The sequence below is a fragment of the Pelophylax lessonae genome (assembly GCF_965119305.1).
Source record: "Pelophylax lessonae genome assembly, chromosome: 2".
Classification (NCBI taxonomy): Eukaryota; Metazoa; Chordata; class Amphibia; order Anura; family Ranidae; genus Pelophylax; species Pelophylax lessonae.
This window is the reverse complement of record NC_138769.1, coordinates 717,522,814-717,543,605: the sequence shown is the minus strand read 5'-3', so window position 1 is coordinate 717,543,605 and position 20,792 is coordinate 717,522,814. Positions and strand designations below refer to the sequence as shown.

Below are 20,792 nucleotides of genomic sequence, written 5' to 3'. Positions count from 1 at the left end.
CATCAAATGTACACTGTTATACAAGCTGTACACTCACTACTTTACATTGTAGGAAAGTGTAATTTCTTCAGTGTTGTCACATGAAAAGATATAATAAAATATTAACAAAAATGTATGGGGTGTACTTACTTATGTGAGATATTGTAAGTACCTGTAATAAATAAATAAATTAATGTACAGTATATCAGATCAGACAGGTCAATGAGGTATTGTTGTGTCATTCTTCACAAGGAGGAGCCCCCTGGCAGTGAGACGGAGAAGTGCATTGAGACCGGAATGTGATCCGACAGTCCGGCCAGTTGTGTGATGAACTGGAACTTGTTCACAGCCTTAAAAAGAAGATAAAACACAATCAGGAATGGTAAGGAGTAGGGATGATCGAACCAGAACACCCGAACTTCCCAAAAGTTCGGCCCAGATTTCAGAACCCCATTGAAATCAATGGGACCCGAACTTCGGTAATCAAAAAACATCATTTTGAAGCCCTAAACCCCAATAAATGCCCCTAAAAAGTGCCTAGGGTTCTGGGTCATGACCCAGGGACTATTAATCACACAAAAAAAAAAGTTCTTAAAAAATTGTCATTTTTGATAGAGAGCCAATTATTGAAACGATTATTGAAAAAAAAAAAAAAAGAGATTTCTTTGGATTTAGTGTCTGGGGGGTCTAAAAGTGTACCTGTGAAGTTTCAGCTCTGTAGCATGTCCAAAACCAGAAAAAAAAGATCGTTTGTAGTAGAACACTTATAGAACAGGGATATGGCTCCGCTATTTTTACACCTTGCTAGTTTTGTAGCAAGCGTTTTTTGGGCATTTTTTGGGGGTTATTGGAGGCAGGCATAACATCAGAACTTCTGTGTAGGGGTATATATACACACACACTTATATGTATATATACACATACACATATATAGGTGTGAAAGTAGCAGAACACTATACTTGCGCTGATGAAATAATTAACACCAATATGTCTCCGCTCCTATCACACCTATATGTGTGTATGTGTAAAATACATATAAGTGTGTGTGTATATATACCCCTATACAGAATTTCAGATGTTTTGCCTGCCTCCAAAGACCCACAAAAAATGCCCAAAAAAAACGCCTGCAATAACACACCTGGGCGTTTTTTTTTTGGCGCAGGCATTTTTTTGGGCATTTTTTGTGGGTCTTTGGAGGCAGGCAAAACCTCTGAACTTCTGTATAGGGGTATATATACACACACATGTATGTATATATACACCTACATACATATAGGCGTGAAAATAGCAGAACACTATGCTTGTGCTAATGAAATAATTAACACCAATATGTCTCCGTTCCTATCACACCTATATATGTGTATGTGTATATATACATATAAGTGTGTGTGTATATATACCCCTATACAGAAGTTCAGATGTTTTGCCTGCCTCCAAAGACGCCAAAAAAATTCCCAAAAAAAACGCCTGCACCAAAAAAAAAAAAAAAACGCCCAGGTGTGTTATTGCAGGGGTTTTTTTTGGGCATTTTTTTGGGGTCTTTGGAGGCATGCAAAACATCTGAACTTCTGTATAGGGGTATATATACACACACACTTATATGTATATATACACATACACATATATAGGTGTGATAGGAGCGGAGACATATTGGTGTTAATTATTTCATTAGCGCAAGCATAGTGTTCTGCTATTTTCACACCTATATGTGTGTAGGTGTATATATACCCCTATACAGAAGTTCAGATGTTTTGCCTGCCTCCAAAGACCCCCAAAAAATGCCCAAAAAAAACCCCTGCAATAACACACCTGGGCGTTTTTTTTTGGCACAGGCGTTTTTTTTGGGCATTTTTTTGGGGTCTTGGAGACACATGCCTGTTAATTATTTCATTAGCGCAAGCATAGTGTTCTGCTACTTTCACACCTATGTATGTGTAGGTGTATATATACATACATGTGTGTGTATATATACCCCTATACAGAAGTTCAGATGTCATGCCTGACTCCAAAAATGTCCTCAAAAAAGCCCTATAAAACGCCTGCAGCAAAAAGCAGGCTGACCGGTGAGAAGCCATATCGCTGTTCTGTAAGTGACCTAAGAGAAACAATCTCTTCTCTATAGCGGTCACCCTGTCATGGAAGGGTTTTGTCACCCTGCCATAGCAGTCAGAGTCAGTTAACCCTACACTACACTACGGTCCCCTTACACTTAACACTTTCCCTACAGAAACTAGATGATTAAATCTAATTATAGTGGAAAATAGTACCCTAACTACACTAGATATCCCTTTCCTCACACTAATAATTGCTAAATGACACTTTGAAGCAGAAGTAACAGAACTGCTTCCACTCTCTTCCATGTCCCTGTATTACAATGCTAGGAATTTGGCGGGGCTATCTTATATACTGGGGGGCGTATTCACTAATGATTGGCTTCTGGACCCTCTAGTCACTCCAATCACATTCCTAGCATTCTCCTGTCCCCTCAATTGGCTTTTACTGATGGTTCTGGTCCAATCAAGAGCTTTTAAAGCCCATTTCCTGTCCCATTGCATTTTGGTCGGTTCTGGTTGCCGAATTCCGAACTTTTTCAGCAAAAAGTTCGGAATTCGGCCGAATTTTGAACAGCCAATGTTCGGGTCGAACCGATGGTCGACCCGAACCGTTCGATCATCCCTAGTAAGGAGTTTGCAGACATAAAATATGGATGTTTCAAAATAATTATCAACTGACAAGAGTTCATAGGGAAACCACACCATGTACAGGCATCAACAAAGGCCACACAAGGGTTGACCATATCAGGTAAAACCACATGTGGAACTTGGGCTTACAATGTACTCCCTGCAGTATGTCTTGTTGTACCAGAAAACAAAACAGGTTCAATTAATACCGCCAGAATAAGGACCTTTATTGTTTAAAAAAAACAGAGTCCACTGGGGATGGAGAATTACATATACGCTATATTGTCAAAAGTATTGGGACACCTGCCTTTACACGCACATGAACTTTAATAGCATCCCAGTCTTAGTCCGTAGTGTTCAATATTGAGTTGGCCCACCCTTTGCAGCTATAATAGCTTATACTCTTCTAGGAAGGCTGTCCACATGGTATAGGAGTGTGTCTATGGGAATTTTTGACCATTGTTCCAGAAGTGCATTTGTGAGGTCAGGCGCTGATGTAGACGAGAAGGACTGGCTCGCAGTCTCCACTCTATTTCATTCCAAAGATGTTCTATTTGGTTGAGGTCAGGCCAGTCTAGTTCCTCCACCCCAAATTTGCCCATCCTTGTGTTTATGGACCTTGCTTTTTGCATTGGTGGGCAGTCATGTTGGAACAGAAAGGGGCCATCTCCAAACTGTTCCCACAAAGTTGGAAATGTAAAATTGCCTAAAATCTCTTGGTATGCTGACCCCTTCCCTTCACTGAAACTAGAGGACCAAGCCCAACCCCTGAAAAACAACTCCATACCATAATCCCCCCTCCACCAAATGATTTTGACCAGTGCACAAAGCAAGGTCCATAAAGACATGGATGAGCAAGTTTGGGGTCATAGACTTGACTGGCCTGCACAGAGTCCTGACCTCAACCCGATAGAATACCTTTGGGATGAATTAGAGTGGAGACTGCGAGCCAGGCTCTCTCTCCAACATCAGTGCCTGACCTCACAAATGCGCTGCTGGAAGAATGGTCAAACATTCCAATAGGCACACTCCTAAGTCTTGTGGACAGCCTTCCCAAGAGAGTCGAAGCTGTTATAGCTGCAAAGGGTTGGACAACTCAAAATTGAACCCTTTGGACTAAGACTGAAATGCCATTAAAGTTAATGTGCGTGTTAAGGCAGGTGTCCCAATACTTTTGACAATATAGTGTATATATTGACAATAAAAGATCATTATTCTTGTGGTAAAGTTCTATGAATTGAGCCCTGTATGTACTACTTTGGTATCTTAGTTATAACAAATACTCCATAGAATAGGACAGCTCTTAAGAAGCTCAATAGGATAGAACAGCCCTTTACAATCTCCATCAGACTAGACAGCCCTAAACAACCTCCACAAGAAAAAATAGCCCTGTACAACCTCTATAGGATAGGGCAGCCCTATACAATCTTCATAGGATAAAATAGCCATATACAATCTCCATAGGATAGGACAGCCTTATAAAATCTCCATAAGATAGAACAGCCTTATAAAATCTCCATAAAATAGAACAGCCTTATACAATCTCCATAGGATAGGACAGCCTTAAAAAATCTCCATAAGATAGAACAGCCTTATAAAATCTCCATAAAATAGAACAGCCTTATACAATCTCCATAGGATAGGACAGCCTTATACAATCTCCATAGGATAGAACAGCCCTATACAATCTCCATAAGGTTGGACAGCCTTATACAATCTCCACAGGATAGTCCTAAACAATCTCCTAGGATAGGACAGACCTCTGTAATCTCCATAGTTTAGCCACAAAAACCCTTCATATGAGGACAGCGCCATATATTCCCATAAAATAGGAAAGACCTATACAATCGCAATAGGACAGCCCTATACAGTCTCCATAGCATAGGCTGCACCTTTACAATTTCCATAAGATAGGCTCATACCATCTCAATAGGAAAACACAGACCTGTACAATCTCCATAGGAAAGGATTACCCCATAAATGTTCCTAAGGTTAGGTTAGACCCATACAATCTCCATAGAATAGATAAGCCTATACATTCTCCATTGGATAGAATAATCCTATACATTTGCCATTTAATAGGATAAACCTATATAATCTCCATAGGATAGGAACAGCCCTATGCAATCTCCACCATACAATCTCTTTAGGATAGGACACATCTATACAATCTCAGAACATGTAATTTACGCCTCTCACCAAAGAAGGTAATGAATCGGATTCTCTGTACAGGATATAATCTATTCTCCGCCCCGTCCAATGTGCACCACTCCCATCTATTCCTTCAGGAAGAGGCGGAGCCACGTACAATTTTCGCTCAGCCTCTGAATCCAGAGTCCTGCAACAGAACACAGAGTGAGATTCCAGGATGAACATGACATTCCAAGGATTTCCAATAAGCCCCATCTCACCTCTTTAGATTGGCCGGAGTGTTGACAGCCTCGTGGTACAGACAATCCCATCTAAGGAGGGTTCCTGGGACAAACAAGAAGCCATAGTTATAGGTCTGCCTCCAGAGGACCCAACGTAAACTTCCAAACATTAATCCACTCCACTGCATTTCACCTGTCTTCCACCATAAAACTCCAAATCTCCAAATTCAGCCATTCTCAAATTATTCTCAGTTCTCTTATTTACAGTGACTTGCAAAAGTATTTGGCCCCCTGGAACTTTGCGACCTTTTGCCACATTTCAGGCTTCAAACATAAAGATATAAAACTGTAATTTTTTGTGAAGAATCAACAACAAGTGGGACACAATCATGAAGTGGAACGAAATTTATTGGATATTTAAAACTTTTTTAACAAAAAAACTGAAAAATTGGGCGTGCAAAATTATTCAGCCCCCTTAAGTTAATACTTTGTAGCTCCACCTTTTGCTGCGATTACAGCTGTAAGTCGCTTGGGGTATGTCTCTATCAGTTTTGCACATCGAGAGACTGAAATTTTTGCCCATTCCTCCTTGCAAAACAGCTCGAGCTCAGTGAGGTTGGATGGAGAGCGTTTGTGAACAGCAGTTTTCAGTTCTTTCCACAGATTCTCGATTGGATTCAGGTCTGGACTTTGACTTGGCCATTCTAACACCTGGATATGTTTATTTGTGAACCATTCCATTGTAGATTTTGCTTTATGTTTTGGATCATTGTCTTGTTGGAAGACAAATCTCCGTCCCAGTCTCAGGTCTTTTGCAGACTCCATCAGGTTTTCTTCCAGAATGGTCCTGTATTTGGCTCCATCCATCTTCCCATCAATTTTAACCATCTTCCCTGTCCCTGCTGAAGAAAAGCAGGCCCAAACCATGATGCTGCCACCACCATGTTTGACAGTGGGGATGGTGTGTTGTTCAGGGTGATGAGCTGTGTTGCTTTTACGCCAAACATAACGTTTTGCATTGTTGCCAAAAAGTTTGATTTTGGTGTCATCTGACCAGAGCACCTTCTTCCACATGTTTGGTGTCTCCCAGGTGGCTTGTGGCAAACTTTGAACAACACTTTTTATGGATATCTTTAAGAAATGGCTTTCTTCTTGCCACTCTTCCATAAAGGCCAGATTTGTGCAGTATACGACTGATTGTTGTCCTATGGACAGAGTCTCCCACCTCAGCTGTAGATCTCTGCAGTTCATCCACAGTGATCATGGGCCTCTTGGCTGCATCTCTGATCAGTCTTCTCCTTGTATGAGCTGAAAGTTTAGAGGGACGGCCAGGTCTTCGTAGATTTGCAGTGGTCTGATACTCCTTCCATTTCAATATTATCGCTTACACAGTGCTCCTTGGGATGTTTAAAGCTTGGGAAATCTTTTTGTATCCAAATCCAGCTTTAAACTTCTCCACAACAGTATCTCGGACCTGCCTGGTGTGTTCCTTGTTCTTCATGATGCTCTCTGCGCTTTAAACGGACCTCTGAGACTATCACAGTGCAGGTGCATTTATACGGAGACTTGATTACACACAGGTGGATTCTATTTATCATCATTAGTCATTTAGGTCAACATTGGATCATTCAGAGATCCTCACTGAACTTCTGGAGAGAGTTTGCTGCACTGAAAGTAAAGGGGCTGAATAATTTTGCACGCCCAATTTTTCAGTTTTTTATTTGTTAACAAAGTTTGAAATATCCAATAAATTTCGTTCCACTTCATGATTGTGTCCCACTTGTTGTTGATTCTTCACAAAAAATTACAGTTTTATATCTTTATGTTTGAAGCCTGAAATGTGGTAAAAGGTCGCAAAGTTCAAGGGGGCCGAAATACTTTCGCAAGGCACTGTAACATAAAACTGCCTTTCATCAATTCTAGAAGAAATCAGGAAACCTTTCTAAATGAGAACATGGCAGACAGATAATATCCTCCTCAGAGAGACTTTGCCTGTACCTGATCCAGTTCCTGATACTGTTCCATTCCCCTCCTCCCCCTATATAGTCCTTACAGGATGGATAGCCAAACACATTCTTAATAGGATAAGATTGCACGATACAATCATCATAGGATAGCCCCATACAACCATCATAAGATAGGATAGCCCAGTACAATCTCCTTAGGACAGGACAGTCCTATGGAATCTTCATTGGATAGGATAGCCAAGTCCAATCTCCTTGGAACAGGACAAGAGGAAGTTGAATAGGCCTATCTTATCCTATGGATGGGGTGGAGTTAGGCAAAGATCAAAATGCCTTGATGAGTGAATATCAGTCTGGAGGAGTGGGTGTTCCTAGTCAGGCTGTAATTGCATGCAGACCATCTGCACAGTGTGCAGTGAAATCAGAGTAAGCGATTTCAGTCCAGGAGAGGAACCCGTACAACTGTGCAAACCTGAAAGGAAGGCTGGAGGTTAACTTTTACATTGTGGATGTTTTATTTATCCACATGACACTGGGACAAATAGATACTGTATATTACATATATTAGATATATTAGCATTTCTCAAACATCAGACCCCCCCCCCCTTCACATCAGAGGCCCCCCCCCCCATCACATCACAGTCCCTTTTCACATCCAAAGCCCCTCTTCACATCAGAGGCCCCCATTACGTCAGTGGCCCCCCCATCATGTCAGAGGTCCCCCATCACATCAGTGTCCCCCTTCCATGTCCCCTCTCTCCCCTATACATGAAAGCCCCCATCATATCAAAGTACCCACATGACAGAGTCCCCCCATCACACAGTCTACCGCCCCATCACAGACAATGTATCATTCCTCTGGGGTGCCTTGAGACTTTGCATACTTTTACAATGTACCGTGACAGAGAGGGGGTTGAGAGATGCTGGTTAAGACCATCTGGCATGTCTCTATACTTACCCACTGTACCTAATCTGTCCTGGCCAGTACAGTCTCTACATGGATCCTTATATTCAGAGAACAGCTGATGTTTCTGCTCCATGCAGTGGTCTAAAATATGAGACAAATAGGCTGTAAACTCACACATTAAAAAAAAATTGCAAATGTAAATGGACATTAGGAGGTGGATATTGTCTACTATATTAGTGATCTCCAAACTGCAGCCCTTTGCATACCCTTATCCGGCCCTTGGAGCACTATTACTCCAATTGATATGAGGTACTATTCCTCCCACTGACACAAACAACAGGGCAATCATTTCTGCATGGAAACCAACAATGGGGCACTATTTCTCCCACTGACACCAGTAATGGGGCAATATTCGACCCACTGACACCAATGATTGGACACTATTCCTCCTACTGACACCAACGATGGGGCACTATTCCTCCCGCTGACAACAATGATCGGACACTTTTCCTCTTACTGACATCAACGAAGGGGCACAATTCCTCCCACTGACACCAACGATGGGGCACTATTCCTTCCACTGACACCAATGATGGGGCACTATTCCTCCCACTGACAGCAATGACAGGGCACTATTCCTTCCACTGACACCAATGATGGGACACTATTCCTCCCACTGACAGCAATGACAGGGCACTATTCCTTCCACTGACACCAATGACGGGACACTATTCCTCCCACTGACACCAACGATGGGGCACTATTCCTCCCACTGACACCAATGACGGGACACTATTCCTCCCACTGACACCAATGATGGGACACTATTCCTCCCACTGACAGCAATGACAGGGCACTATTCCTTCCACTGACACCAATGACGGGACACTATTCCTCCCACTGACACCAATGATGGGACACAATTCGTCTCACTGACGTCAACGATGGGGCACTATTCCTCCCACTGACACCAATGATCGGACACTTTTCCTCCTACTGACAACAACCTTTAATTGGCTGTGACGAGATACTATCCACTTGAATACATCAAGGTGGGTTTCTTCTGTATGACTGCCACTCCAAATTATTAATAGGCAATAGATATTTCTATATATTTATCCATATATATATATATGGGTTTTAATTGCAGCGGTGTCCCGGCTTGGAATAGGGAGATGGACATATACCTATATACAATATGAGAGTAGATATGAGCTTCAGGTGTTAAATATGATAACCAAGTCTATTGTTACTCTTGACTGCATCCTGCCAAGGTCTGTCACCCCCTGAGTCACAAAAGGGTCAGTACAAAACCATTGTGTCTTGAAATGTATATGTACTATCAATGTTCTATATATTAATATAATAATTTACTGGTTACTAATTTTTGTTTTGTTGTACTCTATATTATCTGTAGAAATACCGGTCTGTTATGGTATCTCTGGCCCTGAGGAAGCCTTGAGCGAAACGCGTCGGCTTGCTGGGGACCTTCATTGACCGTGCTCCATCTGAGACCTATATACCATCCAACTATACAGGCTATTGGCTTTCCCTTATTGGGATATATTTCTACCTTTTTGACTTTATTTATATGTCTGGTTTTATATTCTTTATTTCAGTATAATATTTTTTCTTTTGTTTGCTAACATGTGCTTTATTGCCCATGTTTTTTAAAGTTGTAAAAAAAATGTACTTTTTATATATTTTGGTTTTGGTGTGATCCTTCTCCTCCCACTGGCCTGCAAAGCCCCACTCTTTTCTGTCTTCTAGTGTTTTTCTACTGTCACCAATGATGGGGCACTATTCCTTCCACTGACACCGATGATGGGGCACTATTCTTCCCACTAATACCAATGATGGGGCACTATTCCTCTCACTGACACCAATGATGGGGCACTATTCCTTCCACTGACACCAATGATGGGGCACTATTCCTCTCACTGACACCAATGATGGGACACTATTTGTCCTACTAACACCAACGATGGGGCACTATTCCTCCTACTGACACCAATGATGGGACACTATTCCGCCTATTGACACCAATGATGGGACACTATTCCTCCTATTGACACCAACCATGGGGCACTATTCCTCCCACTGACACCAATGATGGGACACTATTCGTCCTACTGACACCAACAGTGAGGCACTATTCCTTCCACTGATACCAACTGGGGCACTACTATTTCCCCTAATACCAAAGATGGGACATTGTTTTACTTCCACTGATGCCAGGGCATTCCCTACTCCCACTAGCCAAGGTTTGCCCCCCCCCCCCAAAACTGAAGCAAAGTAAACTGACCCTTTGTTTGGAAAGCTTGGAGACCCCTGGTCTATACTGTATGTTCAGGCCAAATGTACGTAACAGCATCAGTATGTGTCAGGTAACTTGACAATAAACTCTAGAACCAATAAAAAAAGGTTTATTTTTTACTCAAGGACAAAAAAAGGCCATTTTATAATTTTTTGATTTTTTGATTTAGTACACCATTACAATAAATGGCCTGTTTATTTTTTTAAATTCCCTTTTTAGGTTGGCAAAAGGACAAATGTGAAATAAACTGCTAATGGTAATTTTGTTAAAATATTTTCATTTTTTTTTTTGTATTATTTTTATTTATTACCCATAATTTTAAACGTTTATTTTTAATTCTAACAGTCTGTCCCGGCTCCCTGATGATGTGCCACAGTACATGCGCAGTAAAGTACCCTAATGCGTAATGTGGTTATTGCAGGAGAATGCAGGCAATGGCCAATTTTTAAATACCTTTTTGAGTGAACGCTTTCGGATATCTCCCAGTTTCTAAGCTAGGTGAGTAGGCAAGAATGATATTTTTATTGCCCGCAACCTCTTGGGATACCTATGTCACATCAGGAGGCAGCGGGCAACGATTATGTCATTCTTGCCTACGTGAGAAATCAGGGAAGTGTTTCCCAAGAAAGGTATTTAACCACCTCCCACCCGGGCCATAGCACATATACGGCCGGGTGGGAGTCTCGTCCTTCTGAATGGACGTTCCGGAACGTCCTTCAGAAGGAGAGAGATCGCGCCGCCGCGGGCACGCGCAGCGGCGCGATCTCGATGTGCCTGTGTCCCTAGGACACAGAGCAACAAGCCTCGGCAGGAGGGCCCTGTGATTGGCCCTCCTGATCACATGACGGCTGTGACCAATCACAGCCGTCATGTAATGTCAATACAGCCGTTGTAACGGCTTCGATCTCTTCTCCTCCTGACAGATCCTGTCAGTGAGGAGAAGATCAGAGGATCGATTCTGCAGCCGGGGTGATCAGTGAGTATTTCTAATTACTCACTGATCACAGGGGGGGTCTGTGCTGGTAACCAGATGATTGATTACCAGTGCAGCCCTGGGGGGAGGGGGTGCCACTAGAGCCACCAGAGATGCCCACCCATGACCACCAGGGATGCCCACCATGGCCACCAGGGATGGCAAACAGGGCTCAGAGAGCCTGCCAGTGGTGCCCCCCCTATCAGTGCTGCCCACCAATGCCATCTATCAGTGCTGCCCACCAGTGCCCGTTATTGCCATCTATCAGTGCCGCCCACCAGTGCCCATTATTGCCCACCAGTGCTGCCTATCAGTGCCCATCAGTGCCCCCCATCAGTGCCGATCAGTGCTGCCCATCAGTGCCACCCATTAGTGCCCATCAGTGCCGCCTATCAGTGCCCATCAGTGCCCATCAGTGCCGCCGATCAGTGCCCATCAGTGCTGCCTATCAGTGCCTATCAGCGCTGCCTATCAGTGCCCACCAATGCTGCATATCAGTGCTATCTCTCAGTGCCACATATCAGTGCCCATCAGTGCTGCATATCAGTGCTACCTATCAGTGCCCATCAGTGCTGCATATCAGTGCCACCCCATCAGTGCCACCCCATCAGTGCCACCCCATCAGTGCCACCCCATCAGTGTCTCCTCATCAGTGCCTGTCAGTGCGGCGTCATCAGTGCTCATCAGTGCAGGAAAAAAATTATCTATTTACAAAATTTTATAACCTAAACAAAAAAACTTTTTTTTTTTTTCAAACTTTTCGGTCTTTTTTTATTTGTGCACCAAAAAAGAAAAAACCTGGCGGTGATCAAATACCACCAAAAGAAAGCTCTATTTGTGGGGAAAAAATGACACAAATTTGGTTTAGGTACAGTGTTGCATGACCGCGCAATTGTCATTCAAAATGCAACAGCGCTAAAAGCTGAAAATTGGTCTGGGAAGGAAGGGGGTTTAAGTGCCCAGTATTGAGGTAGTTAAGAACAAAAAATAAATAGATAAAAACATTTTGTGATTATGTGAGAGGAGGGGGTAGGAAGGAAATTAAAGAATGTGGGTGGGTAAGGTGAAGGTCCGCTTTATTCCTCTTTCTAAAATCATTAAAAAAAAAAAGAGAATTTTTAACCATTTCCCGCAAACTCACGTAGATCTACGTCAGCTGCAAGAAGTGGTTGTACCGTGGTGATGCTTGCAGCTAGAGGAATCATCCCGGTACCATTTTTTTAGAGTCGGCGGTCGGCTTTCAGGTGGTAATGGCCGATGCGGCTCAGTTGTTACCCCAGCGAGCGGGAGGGGAAGCCAAAGCCCACCCCTCCCGCGGCTCTGCCCGGGTCTCCCGTCCCGTCGGGAGACCCGAGCAACCAACCGGCACCTCTGCCAGCTGGTTGGAGTCCCAAACGAAGCTGAATTTGGCTTTGATCATGTCTCCGATGATGTAACCCGGAATCTGCATTCATGGCGTCAAATCCGGGTTACTCGGCGGCTAAGGGCGCCGAATTTAAAAAAGTGACAGTGTTCAAAAATGCAGTTTTTGACATTTTGAATACATTGAAGTGCAGTGGAGGGGTTTGGGGTCTTTTAGACCCCCGATCCCTCCATAAAGAGTACCTGTCACTGCCTATTACTGTCACAGGGGATGTTTACATCGCTTGTGACAGCAATAAAAGTGATCTGATTTTTTTTTAAAAACATGTGCTAAAATTAAAAAAATAAATAAAATAAATAGGAAAAAAATGTTAAAGCGCCCCCGTCGCTGTGAGCTCGTGCACAAAATAAAACATATACGGAAGTCACGCCCGCAAATTAAAGTGCTGTTCAAACCACACATGTGAGGTATCGCCGCGATCGCCAGAGTATGAGAAATAATTATTGAAAAAAAGAGCTACATTTTAACTATAAACTGGTAACCGTTAAAATTTTTTAAAGCATCGCCTATGGAGATTTCTATTGACCGTAGTTTGTCACCATTCCGTGGGTGTGTGCAATTTTAAATTGTAACATGTTGGGTATCTATTTACTCAGCATGACATCATCTTTCACAATATACAAAATGGCTAACTTTACTGATTAATTTTTTTTTAATGCAGTGAAATGTATATAAATACCACGTAACAAAAAATATTGCAACGACCGCCATTTTGTTCTCCAGAGTCTTTGCTAGAAAAAAAAAATAAATATATATATATATATATATATATATATATATATATATATAATATTTGGGGGTTCTAAGTAATTTTCTAGCAAAAAATACAACATGAATCAGAAATGGACTCGGTCCAGAAGTGGTTATTGGTTAAGATAATTCAAACAATGATTTGTATAAACAAATAGCAGTATTCTGATAGAACACCGGAAGCCATGGGTTTACCAGGCCACAAGTCTGGTTCAGTCCACCTGCATTCACAAGCGTGTCTTCCCCCAGCCCCTGATGATGCAGAGGATCAGCAGTGCAGTGACACCACTCATGTTCCTGTATTTTATTTCTCCTGTAATATTTCTCCTTTTTATTTACTAAAGTTCTCCAAAGCTACACTTAATAGGCGCTTGTGTTCTCTTCTAGTGTTCGTCTTCATAACCGTCTTTTTCTTCCAACACACAGCTGCCAGCCTGGTGTGCTCCACATGGAACTTTATGAACGTTTAATGGACTTTGTGGGCTAATTTGTTTTTATGATTGATTGTCGCCTTACCTTAAGTCTAGAATCCATACCCAGTGCCTATATTAGCGCCAATTCTGTTTTCCCTATTAAGTCTTGCTGCAGGCAGCCTGTCAACATCAATAGCAAGCTGCAGCTGGATGGGGCTGAATGCTGTGTCAAGTGGTACCGCTGATTACGGCCTTGTGTGTTCAGGGGTGAAGGCTGCCTGCAGTGGGGCTGGTCACTAAACAGGTCCTTCCAAGGACACGCTAATACACCAGGAAAGGACACACTGCAGCTGGATGGCCCTGTATGCAAATAGAAGTCCTCATTTACCTGTGGAACAATTGTCAAAGTTCAAGTCTCCACAAAGGACATCAAACGCAACCAGATCTCCATCTTCACCGTATTGTGACTGGAAGTCCACAACCCACTGCAGGAGCAAAGACATCTGATCGCAGCGGATGACCACATCACCTGCATACAAAGAGAAGTTTGACTGGTTATCTTTATACATAATGACTCCTGATTACAACATGGCTCTTAAATCTGAAGTTTATTCTGCAAAAACCTGCAACCACAGCTGGCTCCACCTTTCCGAATACGGCTGACAGACAGCCATGCCTGCCTTCCTCCCCCACCTTCCGCTCCAGTGAGTGGTGGATCTGTAACACAGTGGTGAGTATGCGTATATTTTTTTTTACTGATCCCATAATTCTACTTTAAGTAAGTATGGCCAAAGCTTTTTTGGCTATACGTCTCCTGGGGATCACAGGTTTGGAGTTAGCCCTGCACTCCTGTGACCCGTTTTCAGCTGATGTCATAGAGCCAGTCCATATGGTCACAATCCGCTCAAAAAGCTGAACAAGCAGCTGGGTCAACCTCTCAGTGACAAGACTGACAGTCACCAGATTTCTGCAGGCTGAGGACTGAGAGCTAAGGAATCAGCTTTGTTTGATAACTCAGTTCTCAGTCTTAGAGGCGAGGGGAGGTGAGGCGAGGCAAGGCGAGGGAGGGGGGGGGGGTGCAGCTGGGATCGGTGTTGCAGCCATCTAGGCGAGCATGATTTTTTTTTTATTCCCATACTTCTCTTTTGACAGATGAAATATGTTTATTTGTTAATTATTACTTGGGGACTTATTCCCCCTCCATAATGCACTCAGTATTACCCTTCAGTAGTAAAATGCAGGAAAAAAAATACCTGGTGATCCTGCCAGTCCCCCTAATGGAAACCCACTTCCTGTTCCTTTCTGACCACGCTAAAAACAGAAGTGCATTTGTCCTAGCATGGTCAGTTTGCATCCCTGCTTCCTACCTACAAGTTATAGGGTGTCGTTGTGCAGACCATGATATGCCAATATGCTCATAGGCTGTTTGCTGCTGAAACTCCCCTGCCCAGCCTGCCATAGCCTAAGTGTTAATTGCAGCATAGTGTCCAGTCCCCACTGCTGACAGCGCATTTACCCAGCACTCCACAGCTTCAGTTACAATGCCCATAGGATCAGCAATGTCATTGGCAGTAGGGCCATCTTTAATATAGTTTAGACCCTGGGCAAACATTTTCTTGGGCCCTCGAAAATACACGTATCAACTATTTGCAGCCAATGTGGGCTCAAGAGACAGTTACTTTGGGCCCCACAACAATGACCCGGCCCAGGGCAGCTGCCCCTTTTGCCCAGTGTTAAAAACAGCCCTGATTGGCAACATAGTTTCCAGTCCCTAATGCTGACACAACCCTGCCCAGTCCTACACAGTTTGAGTGACAATGCCTCTGGGACCGGACCAGTGATGTCATTGGCAGCAGCGTGTCCAGTGCCTGCTGTTGAAACACACCAGCCTAGCTTTACACTTATTAATTAACAATGCCTCTGGAACCAGCAATGTCATTGGCAGCATAGTGTCCAGTCACTGATGCTGACACACCACTGCCCAGCCCTACACAGCTTGAGTAGCAATGCCTCTGGGACCAGACCAGTGATGTCATTGGCAGCAGCGTGTCCAGTGCCTGCTGTTAAAATGCACCTGCCTAGCTTTACACTACTTAATTAACAATGCCTCTGGGACCAGCATTGTCATTGGCAGCATAGTGTCCAGTCCCTGATGTTGACACACCCCCACCCAGCCCTACACAGCTTGAGTGGCAATGCCTTTGGGACCGGACCAGTGATGTCATTGGCAGCATAGCGCCCAGCTCCTCACTGTTAACACGTCCCTGTCCAGCCCTACACAACTTGAATGACAATGGCTCTGGGAATGTAATTGGCAGCATAGTGTCCAGTCCCTGCTGCTAACACTCTCCTGCTCAGCCCTACACCGCTTGAGTGACAATACCTCTGTAAGAGAGTGACTAGGTTTCCCGGTAGCCACGCATCAAGTCAAGAGTAAGCTCTGATGGGTGGAGTGAAATGCGCTGGGGGCATGGCCTGGCAGGGGTCCAGGCTCAGACTGCCATTCACTATTACACAACAGGTCTTGACTTGATGTGTGGTTCCCGAGACACCTAATCACTCTCTACCATTGCCTGGAGCATGGACAAGTTCCCTTCCCAGCTGTGGTCACTGGACTTCATTCCCATACTGCCTGAGCGTCTCACACACATATCCTTGGTTCACAGTGAATACCTCTGGGACCTACAATGTCATTGGCAGCATAGTGTCCAGTCCCTGCCGCTGACACACCGACTGCCCAGCCCTACAAAGCTTGAGCGACAGCACCTTTGGGACCTGCAACCTCTTCGGCAGCATAGAGTCTCCACTGGTGACATGCCCCCACCCAGCCCTCTATAGTGTCCCTTGAATTTTCTATTGTTATTATTTTCTGTATTACTAGTCACCACCATTTGGAATAACTTACTCTCTGGTGCATGTAAATGAGTGCAATTTATATATCCCACAATTCTTTGCTTTTCTTTCGTCATTCCAATGTGAACCTGTATGGAAAAAAGGATTCAAAAACTGGAGATTAGAGGTGAACATCCCCTCAGTGTATCCCAGAGAGAAGATATAACACAGGACAGATTCGCTGAAAGTCATCTAAATTATTGTAGCTGACCGAAACTGGCCTCATTGTTCTATACATATCAAATATATAAAACCCACACCTTATGAGTTATATAGGTGACTTAGTGATTCAGAACCCACTTACAACTTTTCTAGATCTCCCTTTATCCAATATTAATTTATTGCTTTTACTTGGAAAAACAGATCCTCTGAGATCAGCCTTCCTCAATCTGTTCAACTTGGAGGAACCACTGAAGTCATTTTCAGGTCACAGGGAACCTCTTATTTTGCCCCCCCCCCCCCCCCCCAAGTTATACAGCAAATTTAGTTTTAGTAAAAATTGTCAAATTAAGGAGAAGTATGGCCAAAGCTTATTTGGCTCCTATGGATGAGAGGAGTGCAGTTTGTTCTGCACTCCTGTGACCAGCTTTCAGCTGACAACGGGCTGAAGTCCACTGTTGGCTGACATCACTCAACTGCTCCAGGCTTGGAAAAGATACTGACCATATGGTTGGGATCCACCCAGAAGCCTGGAGCAACACCTAGCTAAGCCTCTCAGCGATCCACTGAGAGCCTGAGCCACCCCTCCCACAGACCAGCACTCCAGTGAGCGCTGGAGGAGCAGAGCAGAGAGCCGGTGACTGACAGTCACGGCTCTCTGCTCTGAGCCGAGGGGGAGAACTGAGCAATCAGCAGTGTTTGATCGCTCAATTCTCACTGCAGAGCTGGCAAGGGACAGATGCAGCATCAGATCAATGCTGCATTCACCTAGGAGAGTATACATTACATTTTACATTAAAAATAATAATGGTCAGAAAAGAAACACAATAGAAAATTATATTGTATCCTTACAATGTTTGTAGGTGTAAAATTAATTGACATTGGTGGTCAGTGTACTATCTTATTACATTGGTGGTCAGTGTAGTATCTTCCTACATTGGTGGTCTGTGTTGTGTCTCTTTGCACTGGTGGTCAGTGTGATGTCTCCTTACATTGATGGTCAGTTTACTGTCTCCTTACATTCTCAGACAGTGTAGTGCTCCCTTACATTGGTGGTCAGTGTAGCTTCTTAATTCATTGGTGGTCAGACTATTGTCCCCTTACATTGGTGGTTATTAAGGGTGGTGATACCTTACATTGGTGATTGGTCAGTGTAGTGACCCCTTACACTGGTGATTGCAAAAGGAAGATGAATGGGCTCTCTTGCTTGGGGATGGGTCCTTTGTTCCAGACAGTCTTGATAGGTGAGATGTTAAACAGACTGATGGTGAATGTTCCAAAAGCACAGTGTTAGTGCTATCATCGAGGGCAGCTCTTACAGGGCCGAAGCGAAATCCCACATGTAAGCAGAGTAAAGAGAAGACGCCACTCAGTGAAGCAGTAAAACAAATTTATTAAGCTCATATCAAGACTTACATAAAAGCAAAAAGTGGAGCGTCATGACCCGGTGTCCTTCCTAATTCACGTGTACCCGTTGTGAAAGCTGCCATCAGCCTAAACCAATCCGGGGGCTGAATCAAAGTGTGGCTGCGGCGAACTGCATACCTCACAGAAGGACTGCGCGGCTGTGGACGAGGAATGGATGGTGGAATGGGCAGCTTTTACAATGGGTACACGGTGAATTAGGAAGGAGGCCGGGTCATGACGCTCCACTTTTTGCTTTCATGTAAGTCTTGATATGAGCTTAATAAATTTGTTATTACTGCTTCACTGAGTGGCGCCTTCTCTTTAATCTGCTTACACTGGTGATTGGTCAGGGTAGTTTCTCCTTCCATTGGTGTTCAATGTAGTGCCCCCTTACATTGGTGGTCATTCTATTGTCTTCATACATTGGTGGTTAGTGTAGAGTGCCATTACAATGGCGGTCAGTGTAGTGCTCCTTACATTGGTGGTCAGAGTAGCACCTCCCCATACCAAGGTCAGTGCAAGACCACCAAGGTCAGTGCAGCATCTCCTTACATTGGTAGGGAGTATGATGTCCCTTTACACTGGTGGTCAGTGTATTGTCTCATTAAATTGGTGGTCTCTTTGGTCCATTACATTGTTGGTCAGTGTAGTGTCCCTATACATTGGTGATTGGTCAGTGTAGTGACCCCTATACACTGGTGGTTGGTCAGTGTATTGACCTCTGCATTGATAACCAGGCAGGAGATCAAGCTAATCACTTCTCAAGAAACCCTTAGCAACCTCATGGGTAACCCTAAGGTTTCACTGAACCATTTTTGAGAAAGACTGTCCTAGATTAAATGAGTGTAAGGTTGATAAATCAAGCATCCACTCATTATAAAGAACTTATACTAAGGTTAAAGGTTTCCAAAAAATAATTTGGGAAATGTGTCTAGTCTGGATATGCCTGTAGAGATATTCTACCTGGTCAATAAGAGGCCTCATAACTCTAAGAACACTTTACTTGACTCTTAATTCCATTTTAGGTTTTACTATGCGAGTTTACCTTGACACAGAGGAGACCTTTGGAAGCCAAGGCATCCTCCCCACGACCATTTGGGTAGAAGTAATATTTGGCCGCCATAAATGGGTGCCGACTGGCCAGGAATAATCCACTATTGAAGAACTTAAATCCACAACCATGAGGTCCTGAGGGTCCAACATCATACAAAATGTGAGGAAAGGTTGACCCAAGGCAACGGCGTAGTTTGCGTGAAGCTCGTCCATCAAACACTTCCTGCAGGCACACAAAGTCAGCATTTTGGGGGAAAACGATGGACACTTCAAATGAAACATCTCCTGCGCTGGAATCTTTCTCTGTATTATAAGGTATCTCGATCATTGGCAGGACATCTTCTGTGCTACACATTGGTACCATGTCTTCACAGTTATTCTTAGCAGGCTCTGAAGAGGAACACAGGAGGCGGGAAATAGCAGCACTGCGCCGCTGCGTGTGGTGTAGGTTACTGAAACGTGCCAAGCCATCGGGGAAAAGGCAGAGGTTGGCGCTGATGAAGATGAAGGAGCAGTCACCACTAAGTATCTTGTCTGGAAGAGTGGGAGTCTTTATGGAGTTCTGATAGGAGAAGGGACGGCGAAGTCTCTGCAGAGGAGCCCAAAACAGGAAACCCAGAAAACCTAGTGGTAGAGAGAGAAGGAAGAGAAGCAAGAACAAAGGGATCCCAAGGATCAAGCAGAGAAACCTCAGCCCCGAGTGGCGGGAGTGCTCTATACTGGTGAAAACCGCACAAGACAAAAGACGATCGATACACCAGTAAGAAGGGAAAAGCAGAGCTGAACTCAGAGAGAAAAGTAAATGAAGACAAGAGCAACTAAACGGGGACTCAGGCAGAGACATCTAGACTAGACACGGCTTTTCTGAAACAGAAAGGGGGGGAAGAAAAAGAAAGAAACAAACAAACAGGAAACCATTAATATTAATTGAGTAGAATTAAAGCCAAAACTTTTTTTTCATTTTGGAAAGAGTAAGCGAGGACTTCAACCCCTGTCATTATTTTATTTTATTTTATTTTTTTTACACCTGTGTCTCTTTGGGGAAATTTCCTATTCTGTCTTCTATCCATACTAGTGAGAGGAAATACCTGATTGTCACTAGAACTAGTGTCCTCATTGAAAGATTCCCCCTCTATTTGTCCTAGGGCGTGTTCTCTCTATGAGTGAAAGTAAAAACATCCCCACCACTTTCTACCATGCTAATTCTGGCGTTCCTCTCCCACATATAAAAATAATCATTTTTTGGCTAGAAAATTACTCAGAACCCCCGAACATTTTATATATTTTTTTTAGCAGAGACCCTAGGGAATAAAATGGCGTTTGGTGCAATTTTTTATGTCGTACGGTATTTGCGCAGTAATTTTTCAAACCCAATTTTTTTGGAAGAAAAACACTTTCACGAATTAAAAAAAAAAAAAGTTAAAGTTTTTTTGTATAATGTGACCTATGATGTTACGCTGAGTAAATAGATACCTAACATGTCACGCTTTAAAATCGCGCAC

At 43.5% G+C, this 20,792-nt stretch overlaps 1 protein-coding gene across 1 annotated transcript; it reads right to left on the bottom strand.

Moving 5' to 3' along the window:
- Positions 1–200: 200 nt before the first annotated feature.
- On the bottom strand, positions 201–20,134 carry LOC309546565 (sphingomyelin phosphodiesterase 5-like; the record flags this gene model as incomplete). The annotated part of the gene is made up of 7 exons (XM_082246315.1): positions 201–329; positions 4,860–4,998; positions 5,072–5,135; positions 7,955–8,044; positions 14,168–14,308; positions 16,685–16,760; positions 19,283–20,134. The coding sequence occupies 7 exons, from the start codon at positions 20,132–20,134 to the stop codon at positions 225–227; spliced, it is 1,467 nt and encodes a 488-aa protein (XP_082102441.1). The 3' UTR covers positions 201–224.
- Between the last annotated feature and the right edge of the window lie 658 nt (positions 20,135–20,792).